The following is a 25,398-nucleotide window of genomic DNA, read 5'->3' on the forward strand; positions in this document are numbered from 1 at the left end:
GCATCGACCGGAATAGCAGGTTCACCGAGCTTCTGTAACGCCCTAGCTCCAGGGACCGTTACGGTGTGCCTTGTAAACAGTGCTAAACTCGCTAATCGAGTCGTTTGGCCAAAATCGTGTAACTTAGTATGATTAGCGGTTTAGGGATTACAAATTTTGGATAAGATATACCGTTTCATTAGAACGTTTAACATATATATTGGGATCCCAGAAATATAATTTCAGAGTCTATTACAAGAAAATATTTACAACAGGCCGTTCTATGCGGCAAAACAGGGTTTAACCCTAGTTCCCCTTCAAACCTCGGTCGTGGTGGACGAGCAGCTGCATATGTACACCTCATCACCTAAGCTCTCCATCTCAAGGATGGTCCAACTTTCTTTTTCCTTTACCTGCACCACATAGCACCCGTGAGCCGAAGCCCAGCAAGAAAACTTAATATGCTCATGAACAGTAATAACATGTCATCCAATCATAAGGCACACGCCTAATAGATATAGCCTTATTCCAGCAGGCAAATGAGTTCTTATAACGTTGAGTATAACACATTAACCAATGATCATAATAATCATCCAGGACTTTCAGTCCAAACAAATAGGTGACAGTCGCAAAAGTCACCAATATGGGGACATCACCCTTTAGCCATGTGACGATAGGATCACCAGGGCTTAACTGATGAGTGAGCATCTCACTGACTTTAGCAGGATAGGTGCATGATGATTAGTCACCAACATAACCTTCCTCATGACTCTAGAGTCATAACTATGGAACAGCGTTCCCTGGCCATGTGACAAGCAGTCACCGGGGCCGTATGCCCTGGCTCTGAATAACTAGTCTCAGACTAGCCAAGCGCTTATAAGTTCATCGACCTTAGGGTCGGTCCAGCGTTAATACCCCATATAAGTCATTCAACGCTGATATCGATTAGATCTAATCTTCATTTGGCCTTGCGTTCATGACGCTATGCCATTTCTGACTCTTAGGTCAGTAAAACACGACCAATGTTCAACTCATTGTGAACTTGACTAATAAATCACAGCTTCACAGATGGATCTAATACTGTTGCCGATTCTGACTAATAAGGCAGTGCCATACACAAGTAATCCATGCCACCAAACATATATCACATGTCCAATATCCATAAACAAGGTATTCAGCATGCTTACTTAACAAGTACTAGTACAATTAGGATCATGCATATACGCAGAGGCTCAAGCTCTGAACAATAACGTACCCAATATACAAAGCATGTTCTAATCACATGTTTCTCGTGCATCATATGCATTATATTTAACAATCCAACATGCACCGATAATAGCCATGCATGTCACATATACACAGGGTGCAGTTTTCTTACCTCAGATTCGAGCTAGAAAGATTAAAAGAACGACCCGTGAGAATGATCAACCTTTAGTCCTTTAGTGGTCACCTAATCATAACCAAACACGGGACATCATTAATAAAATGATCATCATAGGTTTCCAAACCAATATCTAGCCTCCGAGAGATCAATCCAAACTAATCCAAGTAGTAGGGACACTCCCGAGGCCCATAACTAAGTTCACGGGGTCAAAACGAGCAAACGGGGTGAAAACAAGGCAAGGGCTGCGGCCCTAGCACCTTGGGCCGCGGCCCCCAAAATTTCCTGAGGCAAGGGTTGCGGCGCCCATCATCAAGAGCTGCGGCGCCCAGCAGGCACAACTTCCCCACCTGCTTCTTCAAGCCAGGGCCGCGGCACCCCAAGAACAGGGTCGCGACCCCCAACCCTGGGCCATTCCCAAACACGTTTTCAACATTCCAAAGCCTCCAAAATCATACCTAAACATTCCCCAATCATCAAAACAAAGTTCCCAAGCTTCCCAATGGTCCAAAACCATCAAAACCCAAGGTTCAATCGAACCAAAAATTCAACAATTCACAAAGTCCAATTCTAAGCTTAAAAACTTTAGAAACTCAAAACTTCAAACTTCGATTACCTTTGATTGGGTTGTTTTCCGTAAAATCCTTTAGTTAAGAAGCTTCTAATCTTTCCTAGGATCGCTATGCCTCGATCCTCACTTGATTCCGACTCCTAGAACTCAAGATTTCTTCAAAAATGCTCAAACGGTAAAACGGGCTGTCGAAAGAGAGAAATAGAGGTTTTCTAATCGTACGTTCTATCTGACAACTACTTCAAGCTTAAGTAACCTCAAATAAAACCTAGGGCTCGGGGTCCCAAAAATACCCCCGGAGACATTATAGTCAAAACCTCCGAAATTTCACCCTGATCTCAAATATTCCCAATTTATCATCAAATAAACATTTCTATTACCCCAAAATTGATCCCGTTATGATAAAACCGCTAATCCACTAAATATGACCGTCTCATGCCGAATAACTTGAATATATCTCCATAATAATAAAATCTCATTCACGAGTTACAGTATGCACCCAATTTGCAAATATGCCCTCAACAGGCCAAATTACCAAAATGCCCCTATGATTATAAATACACCCATATGCATGCATTTATCATCATATAATAATATAATTCACATTAACATGCATATGATCATTTGATACAATGATAAATCAATTATGGCCCTCCCGGCCTCCTAATCAAGGTCCTAAACCCTATTAGGAAATTCGGGGCATTGCAGCTTCCATTATCGACAAGCACCCTCCTAACTCTTCGGTTGGCGAGCTGGGCAGCTATGACCAGAGGGTCATTATGAGGGAACTAGACGTGATTGACATCTTCCTCGGTGAATATGATTGGTTGCCTCTCCAATCATTGCTGTTTGGGTAGATGCTGTTTTGGGACGAACTCCACTCCATTATGAGCTTTCAGTTCGTTGGCATATCTCTTCTGGGCACCTCTGCTCGTGCCGGCCAGATGGGGGCCTCCAGAGATCGTGGAGATCTCTCCTATCATAGGAGGAGGGGTATCCTGATTGATCTGAGACCCGGGCTGACTTATCAGAGCTTCTGGAGTTGGTTGACCGACAGGAACTCTACTCCGCACATACTGAGCCAAGGGTCCAGCTCTGATGAGAGTCTCGATCTCATCCTTCATATGCCTACAATCATCAGTGTTGTGGCCAATGTCGTTGTGGAATCGACAAAATTTGGAGGGATCTCGCTTAGCCTTCTGATGCTTCAAAGGCTCCGGCTTCTTCCAGGGGAGGCGATCAGAGTTTGCTAGGAAAATGTTCTCCCTAGTGTTTGTGAGCTTGGTATAAGTCGCGTAGACTGGCTTATACTTCTCTGCAGGCTTGTTCTTCTTCAGGCCGTGCTGGTCGACCTCGCTACTCCCTTTTCTCTTGCTTCCACCCCACTGGTTATTCTGTGTAACGGTTTGGGCCGTTTTTCCGACATCCGTTCCCACTCCAGCGGGCTGATCAGAGGCTTGGCTGGTTCCCGCGGCCGACGCTCGCGCCTCCTCCAGGTTTATCCACCCCTGGGCCATATTTAAGAATTCGTTCACGGTGCTGATACCTTTTCTCTGTATCTTTTCCCAGAGTCCGCCTCCAACGAGGATCCCAGTCCTCAAAGCCATAAGTTTGGAACTATCATATGCATCCTTGGCCCGAACCGCGACATTCGCGAATCTACTCAGGTAAGCTTTCAGAGGTTCATCGGGCTATTGCTTTACGTTTGCTAGGGTGTCGGCTTTGACGCGAGCAGCCTGAGAAGCTCAGAAGGCCCTTTTGAAGTCGGTAGAAAAGTTTTTCCATGAGCTGATGGACTGCTTTTTATTCTGTTTGAACCATTGCCTGGCCGGCCCAGTCAAAGTGGAAGGAAATATTAAACATCTCAGCTCGGGACCGATGTTGTGGGCCATCATTAGGGTGTTGAACATACCTAAATGATCTGATGGGTCCCCATATTCATTGAATTTGGACAAGTGAGGCATATGGAAGCCAGATGGATATGCCGTGGCTGCTATGTTGGGAGCGAAGAGCTCGAGTTCATCCCCCAAGTCGTATTCATCCTTTTCTTTTTCCGATAGGAGCTTCCTCATCAGCTCCTCCATCTGAGCCAGCCGCTCCAGGGTTTGGTCCTTGCTTCCTTGGTCGTTTTGGGGCTGTTCAACAGCTCCAGTTCCATTGTACGCGTTGGGTGGGTTATAATCCCTCCTATCTTGAGATAGGTTATGTGGGACATTCCCGCTATCACGTACTTCAGATAGGCCCTCCCCTTGGTGAGCGCGACTGTTATTTCCAGTTGGATCTCCTCTCTGAGAGTTTAGACGATCTCGGAGGTTGCCCCTCGGGGTGGCCTGAGGGTTTTGAGCCGAGCTCAAACGATGGTGCAGGTCTTTGCCGGACGTACCACTTCGACGACTCCTGGTCCAGTAACTTCCATTTGAAAAGCTCAGAGTCCACCGCTGAGGGTGGGAATCCGGGAGTTCCTTGGGCGCTCGGCTGCGATGGGAAGGTCCGACGGAAGGAGGATTTCTCCTACTGCTCCCATGAGCTAGAATGTCTCGGACTGGACGGGGAGGAGATGGGTATCTTATCGGTGAAGGAGGATGCCTGACTGGTGATGCGATCCTGGTCCCGTCGGGGCGAATTAAGTTAGGTCACAGCTGCTCCGCTCTACCATCCCCGCATTCTGCGCTCGGTGGTTTGAGCGTGGTGCAGGACGGTTGGCCAGGGCGATCTGCTCTCGTGAGCCCTCCCCGGATCTCCTTCGCGAGCTGCCTCAGGCCCTCCTGTGTGCACTCGAGGGTGGAACTGAGCTAGGAGTTGAGGTCCAGACCGATCGGCTGAACTGCTAATCGGCCCTAGGAAGTTCTTTAAATACAGCTTCCTGGTGGTGTGATGAGGGAATAGAATTCGATGTCAAGGTTCTGGCCGACCGACTGGGCCTGGACCGGTTTCCCCGGCGGGACTTATGAGTCCTACCATGCCTCTTTCCGACGTTAGCGTCGGTTGTAAGAGTGGGCAATCGGGCCAACACCTCTTCAATCTGCTTGTTTGCTTTTGCCAGCTGACTTCTCAACTGTGCGTTTTCCATTTCTACCGCCGTGTAGAAATCAGGGTTCAGATTGGCTGGCCGGGGAGCCGAACTTCCAGTGTCGTCTTGGGCCATTGGCTGTTTTCCCGGTCGCCGCTGAACCTCAGGGTTTTGCTCATCGAATATGGCGGCATGGTGGGCCTCCTGCCCATCCCGTTGATCCGCTTCGTTATCATGCCTTGAGTGAGTAACCACCATGGTTGGGTCTTTTGCAATAACACCAATCTAATAGCTCTCAATGAAAGCACCAAACTGTTGACGCGATTCTTCAGCAACAAATAATTATACGAATAAAGAAACGGATTAGTGCTAAATGATGAACCGTAATATGTAAATATTTATGTGCCAAACTGGCGAGAGTAGCTTAGAGGAAATGTAGTAACTCGTTTCTTTTAAGGTGGTTCGAAGGTTAAAATCCCTCTAGTCCACCAGCCAATCTTATTGATATATCTATGGTAATTCTCACAGGGTGTTTCTTTTCACATTAGAAGCCAACCCTTCGCAACACCCAGGGTCTCCATATTTATAGGGAGAGGGCACTTGGGTGTTGGCAAAGGGGGTCATCCCGTGACCTTTTTATCCATCATGTCACTTCTGTGACAATTATGATTAATTCCTAAAACCTGACAACGGAGTGTTGTCTAATCAATAGGTGAGGGAGATAATGGGCCGCATGGCCCAAACTAGTCGTGGGGTGCCTGAACACGCACGTTTATGCTGCGTGTCTGAGATTTCAGGAATGGATCAGACACGTGATATCTGATATGTGCACGTTTACATTGCGTGGTTGACATTATAAAGGGTCGGAGGTGTCAGCTCCAGGTCGTACCCCGAGCTTGATGTAGTCCCAGCTCGCGACGTTCCCACTACTTTCCTGATACCTTCGTGTACTCTCACTGAGCCTTTGGCTACCTCGAGCTAAAGAGGTAGAGACTCGTAACAGCAGCTCTGGGTAGGTGGGTTCCACGTGTCAGATAGGATTATCCATTTTTCAGCTCGCTAATAGCCCATGGATGTTTAGGGCATACAACATATAAAGCATTAAAATAAATAAAAAATAAATATTCAAATCTATTTTTTTAATTTTACAAAAAAAAAAATAATAAATACAAAAAACATATATTATAACACAGATTAATAAATACACACATATTCACATATTTAATTAACATTAAATAAACATATTAAACACACACATTCCTTGGCGCTGTTCTAACCGAGAACAAACATATATACATATATACATAAACAAACATATATACATATATACATATAAATATATAAACATATATACATAAACAAACATATATACATATATACATAAAACATACATATAAATATAAATATACATATATACATAAACAGACATATAAATATATATACATAAACATATATACACATATACATAAACTAATCCTTGAAGTTGTTCTACCGAGATTGGAGCTGCACACACTTTGGTGGACCTGTTTATAGAGAGAGAACAAAAAAAAAAAATACAATTACAAAACGAGATATAGAGAAAAAATTCTAAAAATGTTAAAAAAAAATTTCGTTGGATTTACTAACCTTGAGAGAGAAGAGCTTCACTATCTGAGCTGAGCCACGGTGGGATTATGGCATGGGGTGGTCGGACATCAAACCAGAGAGAAGAGAGAAGAAGTTGAGAAAATATTCTGAAAATGGGGAAGAAGGGCTCACGGCTGCACTAAAATCGCTATGACTTTTGCTGGCGCGTTTCGTTGCGTTGGCAAAAGTCTAAAAATGTGCCGGCAAAAGTCATTAATAAAACCCTAGGACAAAATGGTGCCGTTTTAATTAATCTGACTTTTACCGACGCAAAAATAGACTTTTGTCAGCGCAACGAAACGCGCTGGCAAAAGTCTAGCCACCTACTTTGTTAAAAACGTGCACAAATTTAAAATGCACGTTTTGACTTTTGCCGGCGCGTTAGGTGAAATGCGCCGACAAAAGTGTATGGTATTTTTTTTTTAAAAATTTGATAGATTTTTGCCGACGTGATTCACTAAATGCCTCGGTAAAAGTTTTTGTTACCGACGCAATTCTGAATTGCACCGGAAAAAGCCTTATTTCTTGTAGTGCATGCAGGCTATTCAAGAGAAAATTCAATGACTTGCCAAATGAAGATCCAAATGCTCACCTGAGAAACTTTATGGAGATTGTGGATAATTTCAAGACAATGGTGTTTCTAAAGAAACCATTAGGTTGAGGCATTTTAGGGGATAAAATGATATTTTCCGTTATATCATTTAAAAATAAAAATAAAAAACATCTAAAATCAAATAAATGATTAAAATTAGGGGTAATATCAGAATATTAGAAATTTGGATACATCTAGAGTATCAAAGTATGTAGGATTTGCGAATATGAAGTATCGATTGATAATTATTAAAAATATAGAGTATCAAATTTGTATTTTAATAAAATACATGATAGCGAATGAGCATTTACCAATTATTTTATTTTACTTACCAAGAAACAACAGTTTTTAACGTTATTTGGGAGACTTTATTAGTTATACAACAAAATGAAAGCAAAAATGCAAGAGGTGACCAGCATAGATTTTAACAAGAATAATTATAAAAGCATATGTTTACCAAACAAACAAAAATTACTATGACAATGAGCTACAATAACAAACAACATATTTTTTGTAAATAGAAACATGATTCATTGTAAATGCATACAAAAGCTCTTATAAATCTTCAACGAAATACTAAAAATGTAAACTAATGCCTTCTCTCAATTTCTCCATTTTGACGAAACCTATGCTTTGATCTTTTTGCCGAAAAATGCCATTGTTCTCCCTTCACAGTTTTGACAAGCTCATCAATGATTCTATCTGTAAAGACCATATATCCCACTGAAATTCCAATAATCATTCCACTTCCAATTCCCATTAACACAAATTTCCAATCAAATCCATTCACATTCTTCTCATTATCTTTTGGCTGAAAATGGTCTGTGGGGGGGTCCTTGCTGCATGATTCTGAAAGTGGAAAGCCACATAAACCGAAATTCTCTTTGTATGAATCATTTGTGAATGTATCAAAATGTCGGCTACGAGGTATCAGTCCTTCCAATTTGTTCACTGAAAGATTTATAAATTGGAGTTGATTTAAATTTTCTGCCAATTGCCATGGAATCTTCCCCACAAGCTCGTTCGAGGAGAGATCTAACCATTCTAGATTGGTCAAATTTCCCAAGGATGGTGGAATATTTCCATATATCTTGTTATGTGAAAAATTAAGCCCTTTGAGTGCTTTGAGCTTACCAATCAACATTGGAATCTCTCCTGTGAAGTTATTTCTTGAAAAGTCAATGACCATAAGCATGAGTTGAATTTTCTCGAACTCAGCAAAATTTCCTTTTACTGTCAAGTCACTGACCTCAGTATAAAACATGTCACTATAAATCAACAGACCTTGATATGACTGCATGTATCTCAAGGAATTTGAAGTAGCATTCATCATTGCCACAAATTTTTTAAAATACTTTTGTGGCAAATGGCCAGTGAACTCATTGCCACTGAGATCCATAATTCTCAATTTTTTAAAGGGATGGCTCACCTTGGGACTGCCTATTGGACCTTGAAATCTATTGTTTCTCAAGATAAGAATTTGTAGTTGTGGAAGAGATTCCAACCACCAGGGAAATGATCCATTTATCTTGTTGTAACCAATATCTAAAAATTCCAACTCTTTACAATTATACAAAGATGTTGGTAAGGACCCTTCCAATTGATTTTTGTTAAGATTGAAAACTTTTAAGCTGCTTCCCTTTGCAACAGCGGGAGGAATGATGCCATGAAACCTATTCTTGTGCAAATCTAGCACTGTGAGACCACCTGAATTTCCTAAGCACAGAGGAATGTTCCCACTCAAATTGTTATGGGACAAATCAAGAACTGTAAGCTGACTGAGATTGCAAATCAAATGTGATATTTCCCCATCCAATGCATTGTTTGAGATTGAAAAAAAAAGCGTAGATGGTGATGGGATTGGGAGAGGACCTTGAAGTCGGTTGGAGCGGAGCTGAATGTATTCTAGAGACGACCATGGAATTTGATCTAATTGCGTCAAATAGTTGTGAGAAAGATCTAGGGCCGTCAATGATTTGTTTCCCACATTCCATAGCCATTCGGGAACAATGCCTTCAATTTGATTGTTTTTGAGGTCTAAGTATATTAAACTATCTAAGCTTCTTAAGGAATATGGGAACTCAATCATACCACATGAGGACAAATACAGCTCAGTAAGTGTGTTGGGCAAAGTATCATTATTTTTATTGTTACATACCAATGATAAGCTATTTTCAGAAAGATCAACAACATTAAGGTTTTTCAACTTTGAAAACTGGTCAAATTGCACGACACCAGTTAAGTTATTTGAGGAAAGATCCAACAAAGAGAGATTAACTTGCTGAAAAATTGATCTTGGAAAAAAGCCTTGTAAGTTGTTAAAAGCCAAATGCAGAGTTACCAAAGAATTATGTTGGAATTCTTGAATGCTACCACTGAATTTGTTGGAAGTTAGATCTAAACTTTCTAAAGATGGAAGAGAATATACCCAAGAAGGTATTGTCCCATTAAGATGATTTTCAGATAAATCTAGATATGTTAAATGCAATGGAGGAAAACCCACTAATTGTTGTTTCGAAGAGACATTACACGAAAATGAATTTTCTGTTGAGTTACTACAAATATCTGGAATTTGCCCGATGAAATTATTATCTGAAAGATCTAAATGGGTTAGTTGTTGTAGATGAGTAAGAGAGAAAAAAGTGTTGTTGGAGTGAAGAATACCTTGTAGCCCAGAGGATGCAAATTCAAGTTTGATGACATGACTTGTGACCATATCACATGTAACTCCACTCCATGTGCAGCAATCCGTGCTCGTGTTCCATGAACTTATACCATAGTAAATGCTACTTCTACCATTGTCGATGGTGAGAGAGTCCCTGAAGCGGAGCAAAGCAGATCTTTCAGAGGGATGGCACGATGGAGATGGAGACAAGGAGTTGGAAAGAGAAGTAACAAAGAAGAAGAAGAAGAGAATGAGAGAGTAGAGCCATGTAAAGAAACCCATAATTTTCAGCCTAATAATATGGAAGAGAAGAATATTAATGTTGGATGAGTAGTGTGTGCCTCATGCAATTGGGGCATCCGTATTTATAGGCAGCCAACCCTCTTCCTCTTATCCGAATTAATTGATTAAATACTTATGTTTGACTAACTCAACTTTTCTGTGAAGAAAGGGTTCATTGGTTAAAATAATGAAAGAGATGAGGAAATTTCTTTGAGTTTGGTTCCATCTTTTTCTTTAGTTAGACCAAACATATTAACTTTGCCTGGTCCCAACGTTTACTTGACTAAATTTCACAAGCTGATGACTTGTATTATTTATCATAAATTATTATAGTTAGCTATTGCTGTTGCATAATAAATTAGTCAAGAAATAATGTTTGAAAAATATATATAGATTACAAAAAGAATACCCTACAGATCTCATTGTCCAGGGTTTGAGAAAAATACAGTAATTAAATATTATAGGACATCAGTAATGTAGAGCCTCCATGTTGTTTTGCTTATTTTAGTATCTTATTATATATATATATACATATATTTATACAGTGATGTAGCATGAGTTATATCTAATCGAAGTTCTACATAAATTGATGAAAATAGGGGGGGAAAGGTTCTTGGGAATAGGAAGTAGCTACGCGACTACGTAGTAAGTAGTAGTATTTTAGAAAGTGTTATATATAACATTTTAGTCCTTTCCTTTGATATGAAATTTGGTCTTGTTTGATAAAAATGATAGGAGAACATTATATTGACTTATAAATAAATTACTAAATTATCATTATTTGTCATTTGTAAATTATGAGGAGAAATAATAGATAACAATTTATCAATGTTTGTCTCTACTATTATCCAAATTTTATGTCACGGGCACAATAAATCCATGACGTGAATTTTTTATTTTCTTTTTTGTATTTAAATATTAAAAAAAACAAAAATTATTAAATCATATTACACTTTTTAAAACTCATTCTTAATTGCAAAATAAAATTGTCAAATAACAAAATAAAATTTAAGAGTTGTTTAATTATACTACACTTATAAAATTGTAACTAATTTTTCTATGAAACTAAATTATATCCCATACTATTTAAAATATAATTAAATAATACCTCACAAAAAATTATATATCACAACAACTTAATACTATTCATCTTTCTAAACTTGACTTATCGTATTAAATAGGATATATAAAACTGTTAACGGTAAGAACTCGTCAACGATATTAAGTCGGAAAACTCAAAGATATATACAAGGAAATGATGAACTTAGAGAAAACTTGAAGAATAAAAGCTTTGAACAACAACGGAGAAAGAATGCTCGTATCTCATTCAATAGCCTTAGTACACAGTCAATTTTAAAACCCCTTAGTTTAAGGGGTGGATGTCTATTTATAGATGGACTCTAATGGACCCTGATACATGGTGGTCCCAGGGGACAAGAACTTACATGGGTACATTGTCAGGGTAGTGGTGCAGAGGGTCGTAGTGTCAGCCCTAGTACGTGATTAAAGCTATGCAGGTAGTGCCTATAGGAAATACTTATACAAGTTCTTATTTATTTTCATGTAAATCATATATTAAACAAATTAATATAAGAAAACCTAGAACATGTTTCTATAATTGAATTCAAACAGAGATAATGATAAGAACACTTACATTAGACGTAGTGAAATGAACAGGTCATTCCTTCAGTTTCTCTAACCCTTGTATCTTTTCTGTTGCTGGGAACCGATCTTCAAATTTCTTCATAGTCTTCCTAAGTATCATTAGAATCACATAGACCAGGGTGGACAATTCTCAACACATGAGATAGATACAAAGAGAAGAAGAAATGGGAGAATATGGAGGCTTAGAAAATGACTTATGTTGTAGAGAGAGTCTAAAAACCAAAACTAGATCTTCTGATCATCTTTTTCAACTCTCACTTAGCATTCCTTTTATAGGCTCAATTATGTCATTTATTTAATTAAAAAAATCAATAAAATAATGGGTAACTACAGCCCTAGGTCAAAATTCTCGTGGACTTTAGGCCTATGAAATTTCTCATTTAATTATAAGTCTATTGGACTTAATTTCAAGGCCTGTATTATTTTCTATTGATTAATTAATTAAATAATTATTTAAATCATTTATCAAATTAATTATTTATAATTTGAACCTTGATTTAAACTTATTTATTAATTTAGACACCAATTTGTCTTCATTAATAAATATGCTCTAAAATCTCTTTTCTTCTCTAAATTGTATAACTCTGTGAAATTATCCAAAATTGACCTGGTCAACTTTAATAATTCTAATTGATAATTAAATCAATTAATTGAGACTATCTAGATGATTTTATCCAAGGTACTGTGGGGACCATGGACCTATGAAATCAAGTTCCAATAAGTTATCATAAATTTAACAAATAAATTTACTAACTTATTAATTTCTCGTGACTTCACTAAAGACTCAGAATTGCACTCTTGAATTCATAGAACGCTCTATAAGCAATATATATATGTTATTAGTTATCCAATGTTACAACCGTAATTATCACTCAATCCTCTATAGACTGTCTACAATGAGATGAGACTAAAATATCATTTTACCTCTCATTGTATTTTATCCATAAAACACTTAGTTCTTTGTAATTGATATTTCAGTAAACTAATATTAATATCTGAAATGAGATCTCTATCATTTAGCACCTCGAACAAAACTAAAAGGAAATCATCGTTTTACTTCTTCATCGAAAGCTATAGATGTTCATGTCTATGATTAATACTCGCACTCAATTATACTATCGAGTTCCCAAGATGTAAGTATGGGCTAGTCCGTAGGGTAAGCTGGTAACGAACAAGTCAAAGAACTCAAATAATACAATCAGTTAGAATACTAACCATTCATAATAAAGATTGAATTGACCTATGGTCAACTATATGATATGATATGACTAATAACGGTATGTCTTCTTATCTTATCTACTGTCAACATCGGTCCAGTCCGATGTAACAAATACATCTGATCTTATCTACTTTGCAAATGTTCTGGAAAGAACATATAACACTACAATGTGTAAGTAGATCATATCGTAGACAGTGTAAATCCTGTGCACTGAGTAATCTTACGACTAACTTATTTTTGAATATGTAATCGTATTTATATTCCAATTGTGATTACGTCACTATAAATATGATTAGTTATATGCTCGTGATTTAATAGAAGTTTATATTAAACAAATAATCATGAAAATAAAACATGTGAGCAAAGTGATTGACCAAGTCAAAAAATGATTTCTATTCTTTTATTGATAATAAAATGAGATTACAAAGAAATTGGGTTTTAATTAGGGCATAAAACCCCAACAGTGCCCCCACTCTGTATACTAGTTCGTACCACCACTACTTGTCTGATACGAATGTCAGAGTCACGCATGTCCTCTTCATGGTCATACATCCCGTATACATACGTGTACCTTGTACTTGATGGTCCTTTATACATGTCCAAGATACATCTTTTCTCCCAGCTTCCTCCTGTTTTGCTAAGTCCGGGAAAGCTTGCAAGTTACTAGGAGTAACATGCTTAATCACCTTAACCATTCCCAGCTTGACACTCAATGATGAGGGGGGTATCCACTAGTGTTCCTAACGTGTATACCTGAGAGGTTTCACATGCACACGCCGCAAGGAACCATGGTGGGAATGTGCCTCGCTGGTGGCTCCTACTTTAGGAGACAAGTAGGGCCTTTTCAACGAGGCATGAGTCAAGAGATTCCACTTGAAGCCCTTGTCATTTAGTATCCTCTACTCGCGGGTAACGAGAAGGGTTCTTGCGCGAGGCTTCGGGTCTAGCACGCACGGTGCCTCACATAGAGAGGCAAGTGACACCTGGGCATGGTCTAGATGTGGTGAGGCATACGCAGGTAATAGATCGCCAGTGCCTTTGCATAGCGAGGTCCTCCATGAGGCGTGTGTGGGTGACGAGTCGCCAGAGCCCTCACATAGCGAGGCCCTTCATGAGACGTATGTGGGTGACAGATGCGAGGCCCTTCACAAGGCGTACGCGGGTGACCAGGGCCCTCGCATAGCGAGGCCCTCCATGAGGGTCGCCTTACGCCTTACATCGTGGACCTCGCACGCGCATCTAGCCTCGCATAGTGAGGCCCTTCATGAAGGTTGCCTTATGCCTTTAGCGATTTGGCTATATTCACAACAACATCTGAGGTCCTTATTTTATACCAATATTATCACTTAGGTACCCATTTTAAATTTTTGAGCACATAGGTCCCCATTTTATGATCCTCAATCAGTAGTTATAACCTCAATTTGTTTTTACGAATGTGTATAACTTCAAATAGTCTATTACACGTGCATGAAACAAGTTATTTATGAACCTCAATCAAGTGAAAAAATTAAAAATTACCCTTAAAAATCTATAATCTGGTCATTCACAATTTTGTTTCTTCCATTTATCACCCTTAATCCAGTGTAATAATTTGCGATTTTCCCTCAATCAAGCTTCTTAGGGAGAAAGCAAATAGTCTTCAGGAGAAGACCAATTTGTCAAATTTTTATTTGGGAAAAAGAAAGCTTAATTAATATTCGGGACAAAATCAATTGTTGTTCATTGAAAAGAGTTCAGACATGAAGGTGATAACACAAACTTGGTTTGAAGATTGCTTATAATTGTTCTTGCGGTTCAAGTTAAGAGAGACTTAAATTTTTAATAAACAATCAAAAACACTATAGTTATATATTTTTTCCTTTAAATTAAATATTTTTATATGGTAAAAAAGGTACAAGAACTAAGTTGTTGCATTTAATGGAAAATTGGGACCTATGTGCTCAAAAAATTAAAATAGAAACATAAGTGATATTGTGTTGGAATAAAATGGTGGGACCTCAACTATTATATACTAGGGGTGGTGATTTGGGTAACGACACGATGACACGACATGAAAATAAATGTGTTTGGGTGACACGTTTAATAATCGTGTTGGTGTTTGAGTTTTTGACACGTTTAATAATCGTGCGTGTTCATGTTTATCTTAATCGTGTCGTGTCATAATCATGTCAACACGATAATGCGAATAATTATAATAGGTTTTATGATTTTTTCATATAGTTATGATTAATTGTGTCAATTTCATGTTGTGTCATGACACATTAATCGTGTTATAATCGTGTTATCGTGTCGTGTCCTGTTGACCAATTTAATAATCGTGTCGTGTTCGTGTTTACATTAATCGTATCATGTCATAATCGCGTCGACACGAATTACTAGCCCTACTATATACCTTATTAATAAAATAAAAATAGAGAGAAAAGGAATCTCATGAACTTTGATAACATATTGGCCACCTCAAACTTATGACTTGGGTTGTATATATAAATATCTTGTGGTTTTATATTGGTCTTGTAGTGTGTGTGGTATAGAATAGAAGTAGAATAATTATTCCAAGTTAACAACTGTTACACATATCAAGTCAACAAATTATCCAGTTTTCACAGTTTTATTTCAGCAAGTAGATGTATTATTATTCATTTCCTTCTTGCTATATGAATTATTATTTAATAATAAATAATAAGAAGAAAAAAAACTTCATAGTTGGTTTGTTTAAGATCCTACCAGACCTCTCATTCCAAGCTACATTAAAAGTATATGAATTTGGAATGACTAGCAAGCTAGCTGTCGATGTTACAATTTTTTTTTTTACGCAAAGAGTTGCTGATCAATGTATAGGTACTTTGAAATGAAAGCTAATTAAACCTATCCATTTGTGATGAAGAACATGAGAAGCTTCTAAATGATCATTAAACTTAGAATAATATGTTTGGTAATTGTATTAGATGATAGCAGCTCAATGTAAACACACAAAATTTCTGTTTGTTTTTATTTTTGAAAATTGACGGCTAAAATACTTAAGTTATTGTCATTCAAGCATTTAAATACCTAAGTTTTTTTAAGGTAAAAATACCTAACTTCAAAAAATTTGGTGCTCCATGGTATACCTGTCGTTAAGTAATCCGTTAAGTGTTGATATGACAGTAATTAAATAAGAAATTGGCGGCTCAAATATATAAATTGTTGTTTTCCAAACACTTAAATACCTAAATTTTTTTAAAAGTTTATTTATTATTTAAAAATTAATTAAACACTTAAAAAAGTATAAGTAAAATTTAATTTAAAATATGAAAAATAAAAATAATATAAATATAAGCTTAAAAGATAGTTTATTAAAATTTAAAACAAAATTAATTAAAACAATATAAATTATTATAATAGTGGTAGTTATTTAATTTTCCATGAAAAAAAAACTTATGTAAGTTTGGGGCATCATATTTGCACCTTAAAATTTGATTAAGATACCTAATTTTTATTAAAAATTAATATATAATATTTTTTTTCAACTTATGCTTACATTTTGCTATTTTAAAATATACATATAGATAATATATATTTTAAATATTATTATTTTATATTTTTATATTTTAAATTTAATTTTATTTATACTTTTGTAAGTGTTTAATTAATTTTTAAATAATAAATATACTTTTTTTAAAACTTGGGTATTTAAGTGCTTGGAATGCAACAACTTAAGTATTTTAGCCATCAACTTCCCATTTAATTACTGCTATATCAACATTTAACAAAAAACTTAACAGCAAGTATCATAAAACACCAAAATCTTTGAAGTTAGATATTTTTATAAGTATTTAAGTACTTGAATGACAACAACTTAAATATTTTAACTGTCACTTTCTCTTTTTTTTATTAAAAAAATGGGCGTTTATACGCTAAGTTTTAATAAAGTTTTTCTCCATTTCACATTTAATTATTTATAAGGACTATTTGCACCAATAAAACAGAGTGATAATTAGTTATAAATTACCCAATAAAAATAGGGGAAAAGGGAACCTTGCTCAAGTATAACCACTTGAATGAGAATGGATCACTTCAACGTAGTTATTAGGTTGGAAATTAATATATTGTATTTTCTTCGCTATATCTTCTCGTTAAGTTATGGAAGTCTTTATTATCTTGAAAAATAATTGTAAATTATCACCTATATTAAGTCTTCCATACACACGCGTCTCTATATTTTGGATGCGGATCCTCGGTCCTATTTCCGTGTCTTGTAACCGGTCTGACCAATCAAATTCAGCCAAATCAATTAATGAGTTAATAGAGACTTTTGTTATTTTTTTAAATTTTATTAATAGAGACTCAATAGACAAAATATCATTATCTTTTTCTACACGTGGCACAAGTACAAGTAATTTTTTTTTTAATTACTTTTGTATTCTTCTTTTGCCTGCATGTAGTACATATAACCTTTTCTTTACATCTAATATTTTCTTTTCTTCAGAAATTAGTGCTACCAAATGTCAATTTTTAAGTCTCTTTCTTTCTCTTTATCTGTTAATGATCTTAACTATTCATTAGTTTTGTTTATATCATTTTAAAAAAAAAAAGGAAAAATATGATAGAAATATATATAATAAAAAATATATCATATATTAATTATATTATATATACATATTCCTAAACTATTTATTATTATTTTTATTGCATATAAATTGTAGCAATATGTATAAATAACTATACTGTATATATTAAATATATTTTATGTAAGTACGTTTCTAAAAAATTCATTTGTGTTCATCAATTTTTTTTTTAAATGAGACGAAAATAAAAAATTTAGAAAAAATAAATATAGAAATTTGTTCAGAGTTTATTATATATATTTAAATCATAATTTATTTAAAAAAATACAACTTTTAAAAAAAACAAAAAATTGCAGAAATATATACAATAAAGCACATTGTATATAAATGTATTCTTAAATTATTTAATAACATTATTTTATTAAGAGATATTTGCAGCTAAAATACTCAAACTTACAAATTACTAACATTTAAATACCAAAATTAATTTTTTGGTGGCAAAAGTACTCAAACGTTAACTTTACTTGCAATTAGAGATACACAGTATTAAATGTTAAAGTTGACCAGTCAAAGAACACGTGGCATCATATAGTCCATATTATTATTATTATTGTTTATACATTTTTGGATCATGTGTTTTATCTCATTACATGTTTGGACCTCGTATTTTAACAAATTATTTTTTGGACCCTATGTTTTGTAAAATGGTTAAAATAGAACCCTAAACCCGATTTTGGTCAATGATTTCTCAACTAAAATCACAAATAATTTACCAAACTAACAATTCAGAACAAAAATAAAATCATTCTGCTTAAAAATTGTGTTGTTATAGTCAATTTTTTCTTCATCAAAATTGAGTTTAGGGTTCTATTTTAACCATTTTACAAAATATAGGGTCCAAAAAGTAAGTTGTCAAAACACAGGGTCCAAACAAGTAATGAGACAAAACACAGGGTCCAAAAAGGTATAAACCATTTTTTAATTTAAAATTAAGTTACAAAAAATAATTTTTTTTCATTTTTTTCAAAAAAACAAATCAAATTTGTTGCTTTTAATCAATTTAAGATTAAGTAAAAAAATATATTTAATCTTAAATTATTGTTTGGATTTTAAACAAAATTACTTAATCTTTAATTGAAAAAAAAGTAGAAAAAAATTATAAATAGGAAGATTTTAATAATAATAATAAAAAATAAAATTGAGGATATTAACAATGAAAAAATAAATTTTAAAAAAAATGTATTTTTGATACTTAATCTTAAATTGAAAAAAAAGTTTGAATCTTTTTTTGAAAAAAATGTAAAATTTATTTTTTGTTAAATTGAAAAAAAAAATTAAATGAAAAATAAATTGAAAATTATTTTAAGAATAATAATAATGTGGACCAATCATGTGGTGTCGCATGTCCTTTGACCGGTCAACTTTAACATTTAACACTGTCTATCTCTAATTGTAAGTAAATTTTATGTTTGGGTACTTTTGCCACAAAAAAATTAGTTTGTGTATTTAAGTGTTAATAATTTGTAAGTTTGGGTATTTTAGCCACAAATATCCATTCTATTAATTATATATTTACACATCATAGTTTTTTCTCAAAAGAGAGGTGATATAAAAATAAAAAGTTGAGTAAAATAATAGAGAAAGTATATATAATAAAATATATTTATTATATTATGAGTTTATATATTTTTAGACCTTGTGTTTTGTTGTATTGTGTGTTGGATTTTGTGTTTTGACAAATTATTTTTTGGAATATGTGTTTTGTAAAATAATTCAAATATATCCCTAAACCTGATTTTAAGGAATGAAAAATTGAATATAACAATACAATTTTTATATAAAATTGTTATATTTTTGTTCTGAGTTGTTAGTTTGATGAATTATTTATGATTTTAGTTCAAATATTTTTTTTTATTAAAATCGATTTTAAGGGTCTATTTAAATCATTTTACAAAATATAGAGTTTAAAAAATAATTTATCAAAACATAAAGTCCAAATAAATAATAACATAAAATACAGTGTCTAAAAAAATATAAATTATTATATTATTTACACGCGTACAAAAGATATAAGAATATCAAGTCACTGTTAATAGTAACATATGGGCAAGTCGGTAGACAGAGGGGAGAACGGAGAGTTGTTGGCAGTTAACTCATTAATTGAGTTGGCTGAATTTGATTGGTCAGGCAGGTACAAGGCACGGAAATAGGACAGAGGATCCGCGTCCCTATATTTTTAGTCAACAAGGCTTGACGAAGATAATTAATGAAAGTATCGAGTGTCCACACCTCTAAAACGGATGAAAATTCATATTTTTACGAGAAGGACGATGCCAAAACATATTGTGAAAGTGATCTTATATAGGTACTACTTTCTATTCCTGAGATACTTCCTGGAAACTTAGCACAAATTTCAATAATTGAACTTTGTTGTAATAGAGATCAAACAATGGGAAGGTCTTGTCTAGTGGGGACTGGGGTTACATCGGATTATTTATGTGGAATTTTATGGTACACCCCAACAAAAAAGGTTTACTGGTGTATCCTTCTCATGTGTTCTGTTGGGAATGTATTTTCGGTGCAAATTTATTTTATGATTATATACATTATAATTATTTGAAACATCATACAAATGTTCAAAATATTCTAAATAATTTACAATGTTAAAAATAAGATTTAAAAAAATTATTGCACACCTAATTATTTGATTATACACGGAGAAAATAACATATTTAAATCTTATTTTTAACATTGTAAATTATTAAAAAAAAATGAAAAAATTTACTGAATAATACTAAATAACTATCATGGACCAAAAACACAGCGAGTGCACCCAAATTTTTTTCATAATGTATTATTCTCTTGCCTTCTAGATTACAACATTGTAATAGCCAGGTCCACTATGAACTTCAAGAAATTTCGCTTATGTATGTTATTCCACACTAAATTGTGATACCAATGCTATAATTAAGGCAAGAGATATAAGTGGCAGTGATTGCTCTAATCTCTGGTGGGGTCCTATTATTAGTATTACTTTGATTTGTCTAGTTGTTTCTTCAACATATCATCGTTGTCTTCCACAATGTTTTTTATTTTGATGTAAGATCTAAATAAAAATAAAAAGATAATATTGAATGATCAGTCATTTAGAGTCAACATACCATTGTAAACTACTAGAAAGTTTCCCTTTATTATAAGGAGAAAAAGGGCACAGCGTTCTACCTCCTTTATGTTTTCAGCCCCGGAATAATTTTTGACATAATTTTTTTTTATGATTGTATACATAATAATTTTTTTATTTAGAGTACATTTTGTAAATTTTCATAAAATTCTGAATAATTTATAGTACTAAAAATAAGAACTACTAAAACAATACACTTTGTGGACAGGCCAAATCCACTTAGAATTTTAGTGCTGAGATTGAAAATAGGGACTTATGTCGACGGTTCTAGCCAGTCGAAAGTGATGTTGTTTAACCCAAATTTGGATACAGTGACGGTACATTTGGAAATGACTTGTGGAAATAAACGACATTAAATTCTGAGAGTTGGTCGACATGGGATAGCTGCTTGAGGGAGACATCAGAATAAGGAGTCATGATTTGTTTGGTCCAAGTAACCCTGCTCGAAAGAAAGTATTGGGTTTACTTTGTTATGGGTTTCCCATCATTATATTTAGTGTATTTCAGTTGTATTTGTCTGTTATTTTTGTTTCATTATTAGTTAGGAGAGTTTGTTATTTTCTTGTTGTATTTGCCTATATAAGGCTTTCTGTAGCTTTGTTTTATTCGATAATAGATCAATAATATTCTCATTCTTTTCTTTCTTTCTTTCATCCGCAATATGGTATCACAGCCGGAAGCTTAGAGCTTCCATACGATCCTTCTCCGGCGTCTTCTTCGGCATCTTCTCCGGCGTCTTCTTTGGCGTTTTCTCCGGAATCCTCTGGTTTATACCTCTACTGCTCCAATTCCAGCATCCACCAACGTTTCTTCTTTCCCAGTGATTGTTGTGTTCTTCCACTCTTCTTCTGCAAAAAAAAATTTCACCATGTCTACTAGTGGAACTCCTCCTTCCTCTGATTCTCCGATTGATGACTCCCCAAATACTACTCCATCACCTGATTCTTCTGCAGTTCATCCTTCTCCTCATTCAACATCCACAAATTCTACTCCATCATCTCAGCTGCCCAATTCCAAACATCCACTTGAAGATCCAGCACATCCTTACTATCTTCATCATGGAGATAACCCCGGCAATATCTTGGTCACACAACTTCTCACCGGCCAAGACAATTACCCTTCATGGAGTCGGGCAATGCGGCTTGCTATTTCTGTCAAAAACAAGATAGGCTTTCTTGATGGTTCTATCACTAAACCTTATATATCTGATACTTTCTTATACAATGCTTGGTTTAGAAATAATAATATTGTGATCTCTTGGATACTTAACTCGGTTTCGAAAGAAATTTCAGCAAGCATTTTATATGATGAATCCGCTTCTGAGATTTGGACAGATCTTCGGATTCAATTTCAGCATCGAAATGGTCCACATATTTTCAATCTTCGCAAGGAACTAATGAATCTTAAACAAGATATGATGTCAATTATCATGTACTACACTCGGTTCAAAACGATTTGGGAGGAGCTCACCAATTATCGCCCAACATGTACATGTAACAATTGTACATGTGGAGGAGTCAAGAAATTGCAAGAACACTACCATATGGAGTATATCATGTCTTTTCTTATGAGACTCAAAGACTCATACTCTCAAGTTCGAGGTAACATTCTCCTTATGGATCCTTTTTCCCGAGCTTAATCGTGTTTTTCATTTGGTCACTCAGGAAGAAAATCAACATGGCACTCCCGATCCTACTGCCCCTTCTATGGCCTTTGTTGTTAACAGTGACAAATCTATCTCTCAAAGATATAATTCTGCTGCAACAAGATCATCCAATCAAAGAAGAACCTATCCCTTCTGTACTCATTGTAATGGCCTTGGTCATACAATTGAAAAATGTTATAAACTCCATGGGTATCCTCCAGGATTTACCACAACCAAACCAACTACTAGTACCATTCTTCCTCCACGGGTACCTAAGGAAGCTGTTGTGAATCAAGCCCAAACAGATGAGGATCTCTCTAAGTCATCCACTACCAATAGTATCATTCTCCCTCAACTTACTTCAACTCAATATCAACAATTACTTAATCTTTTAGCCTCTCAAAATTCTGATATGCACTCTTCAGCCACCTCTTCTACTCATGGTATTGAAGGTATTGTTCTCTCCACTAATTCACACTTACCTCTTCTTACTTCTTGGATTCTAGACTCAGGTGCTACTAGACACATATGCTCTAATATTAATTCTTTTCAATTTCTTTGTCCTATTCAGCCCACTAACCTTGTCCTTCCTAATAATCACACTTTATTAGTGCATTCTAGTGGATCTATTAATCTTTGTCAAAATCTTATTCTTAATGATGTTCTTTATGTACCTAGTTTTCATTATAATATCATTTCGGTTAGTGCTCTAACTTTTTCCAATTCTTTTTCGATCACTTTCAAGGCTGACAAATTCTTTATCCAGGACAACCTCAACAAGAGGATGATTGGCACGGGTAAAGCAATCAATGGACTCTACTTATTGGATTCTACTCCTACTGCACAAAGTGTTTTCTCTATTACAGCTGATACTTGGCATTCTCGATTGGGCCATTTATCCAATAAAAGATTAGTTTTGCTTCGAAATGTCTTACCTTGTAACACTTCGTTACTACATAAAAAGACACCTTGTTATATTTGTCCTCAAGCAAAGCAAAAGAAGTTATCTTTTCCAAATAATAATAAATTTTCATCTCATATTTTTTATCTTGTGCACTGTGATATATGGGGTCCTTATTATATACCATCCTATTCTAATCATAAATTTTTTCTTACCCTTGTTGATAATTGTTCTAGATTTACTTGGATTTATTTGCTCAAGCACAAATCTGATGCTTTACTTGTCATTCCTGAGTTTCTTTCTTTTATTCAAACTCAATTTAATTGTTCCCTCAAGAGTTTTCGATCTGTCAATGCCCCGGAACTTTCCTTTACTAGTTTATTTGCTTCCAAAGGCATTGAGCATCAATTTTCTTGTGTTGAGATTCCTGAGCAGAACTCTATAGCCGAAAGAAAGCATCAACATCTTTTGAATGTTGCACGAGCTTTATTTTTTCAAGCTAAATTACCGATTAAATTTTGGACTGATTGTATTCTTACTGCAGCTTATATAATCAACCGGATTCCTACTCCTATTTTGCAACATAAAACTCCATTTGAGGTCCTTTACAACAAACCACCTGAATACGCCCATATGCGCACTTTTGGATGTTTGGTTTTTTCCTCCACTCTCACAACTCATTGAGCTAAGTTTGCTCCGCATGCAAAGCCATGTGTCTTTATGGGGTACCCCTGTGGTATTAAAGGATATCGTTTGTATGATTTAAACGATCATACATTTTTTATTTCTCGAAATGTTATCTTTCATGAACATATATTTCCATTTCATACACTTAATGAATCTATCACTGCTGACCCTTTTTCTAACATGGTTCTTCCTTCTCTTGAGCTATCTAACACACCGGTTGCAGAATATAGTATGGACAGTAGTACTGCTTCAGCTGATCCGGATTCGTTTTCCACTTCTCCTTCCGCGAATCTTGATTCCCGCCGTGACGTCGAACCTCCAGTCATATCACCTACATTACCTCAGTCTGATTCTTCAACTACAATAGCTACTCCAGCCCCTATCTTGAGACGTTACAACCGTGTTTCCAAACCTCCAATTTATTTACAAGATTTTGAATGCAACTCCATCATTCAAACCAAATCAACTTCTCTCTATCCTATTCAAAAAATTTCTTTCTTTTTCAAAACTTTCAGCTCATCATCAATCTTTTATTAATGCAGTTTCTGTTCATTCCGAACCTCAGACATACCAGCAAGCCATTTTACAACCACAATGGATCCAAGCCATGCATAGTGAACTCGATGCCTTGCAACAAAACCACACCTGGACCATTGTTTCTCTTCCTCCTAGGAAGAAAGCTATTGGCTGCCGCTGGATATACAAACTGAAATTTAATAGTAATGGCTCTATTGAACGGTACAAAGCCCGTTTGGTGGCTCAAGGATTCTTGCAACAAGAAGGATTAGATTTTTTCGAAACCTTCTCTCCAGTAGCTAAGATGGTCACATTCAGATTATTATTGGCTATCTCTACCATCAAACGATGGCCTATGCTTCAACTTGATATAAATAATGCATTCCTCAATGGAAATTTACATGAGGAAGTGTACATGACTCTTCCTAAAGGTCTTATTGTTCATTCTTCTACATGTGCAGGACCTCTTGTTTGCAAATTGCACAAGTCCATCTACGGCCTCAAGCAATCCTCGCGCCAATGGTACAAAAAATTGTCAGATGCTCTCATTGCCGAAGGCTTCACCCAATCTCAAGCTGATTATACACTCTTCACTCGTGGCCACGATCAACATTTCATCGCCCTTTTGGTCTATGTTGATGATATTATCATCACTGGCCCAAATATTCAAAATCTCCAACAATTTCAAGCCTCACTTCACAAACAATTCAGGCTGAAAGCTCTTGGTACATTGAAATACTTTCTCGGCTTCGAAATTGCCCATTCCACAGCTGGTTTGTTTCTATCACAGCGACAGTACGCTCTACAACTTCTTGAAGATACTGGATACCTTGGAAGCAAGCCATCTTGCACACCAATGGATCCAAGATTAAAACTCTCTGCTGAAACCGGTGAGCTTCTTACCGATCCTACACAATATCAGAGACTCATTGGT

General features: G+C 35.5%; 1 protein-coding gene across 1 annotated transcript; it reads right to left on the bottom strand.

Moving 5' to 3' along the window:
* Nucleotides 1-7,748: 7,748 nt before the first annotated feature.
* LOC133833067 (receptor like protein 22-like) lies at nt 7,749-10,106 on the bottom strand. The gene has a single exon (XM_062263325.1). The coding sequence runs from the start codon at nt 10,104-10,106 to the stop codon at nt 7,749-7,751; it is 2,358 nt and encodes a 785-aa protein (XP_062119309.1).
* Nucleotides 10,107-25,398: the final 15,292 nt, after the last annotated feature.

This window comes from Humulus lupulus, chromosome 4, assembly GCF_963169125.1.
Source record: "Humulus lupulus chromosome 4, drHumLupu1.1, whole genome shotgun sequence".
Taxonomy (NCBI): domain Eukaryota; kingdom Viridiplantae; phylum Streptophyta; class Magnoliopsida; order Rosales; family Cannabaceae; genus Humulus; species Humulus lupulus.

Bases quoted from the DNA above. Each gene is read 5' to 3' on its own strand.
- LOC133833067 (XM_062263325.1), bottom strand. From the start codon at position 10,106: ATGGGTTTCTTTACATGGCTCTACTCTCTCATTCTCTTCTTCTTCTTC.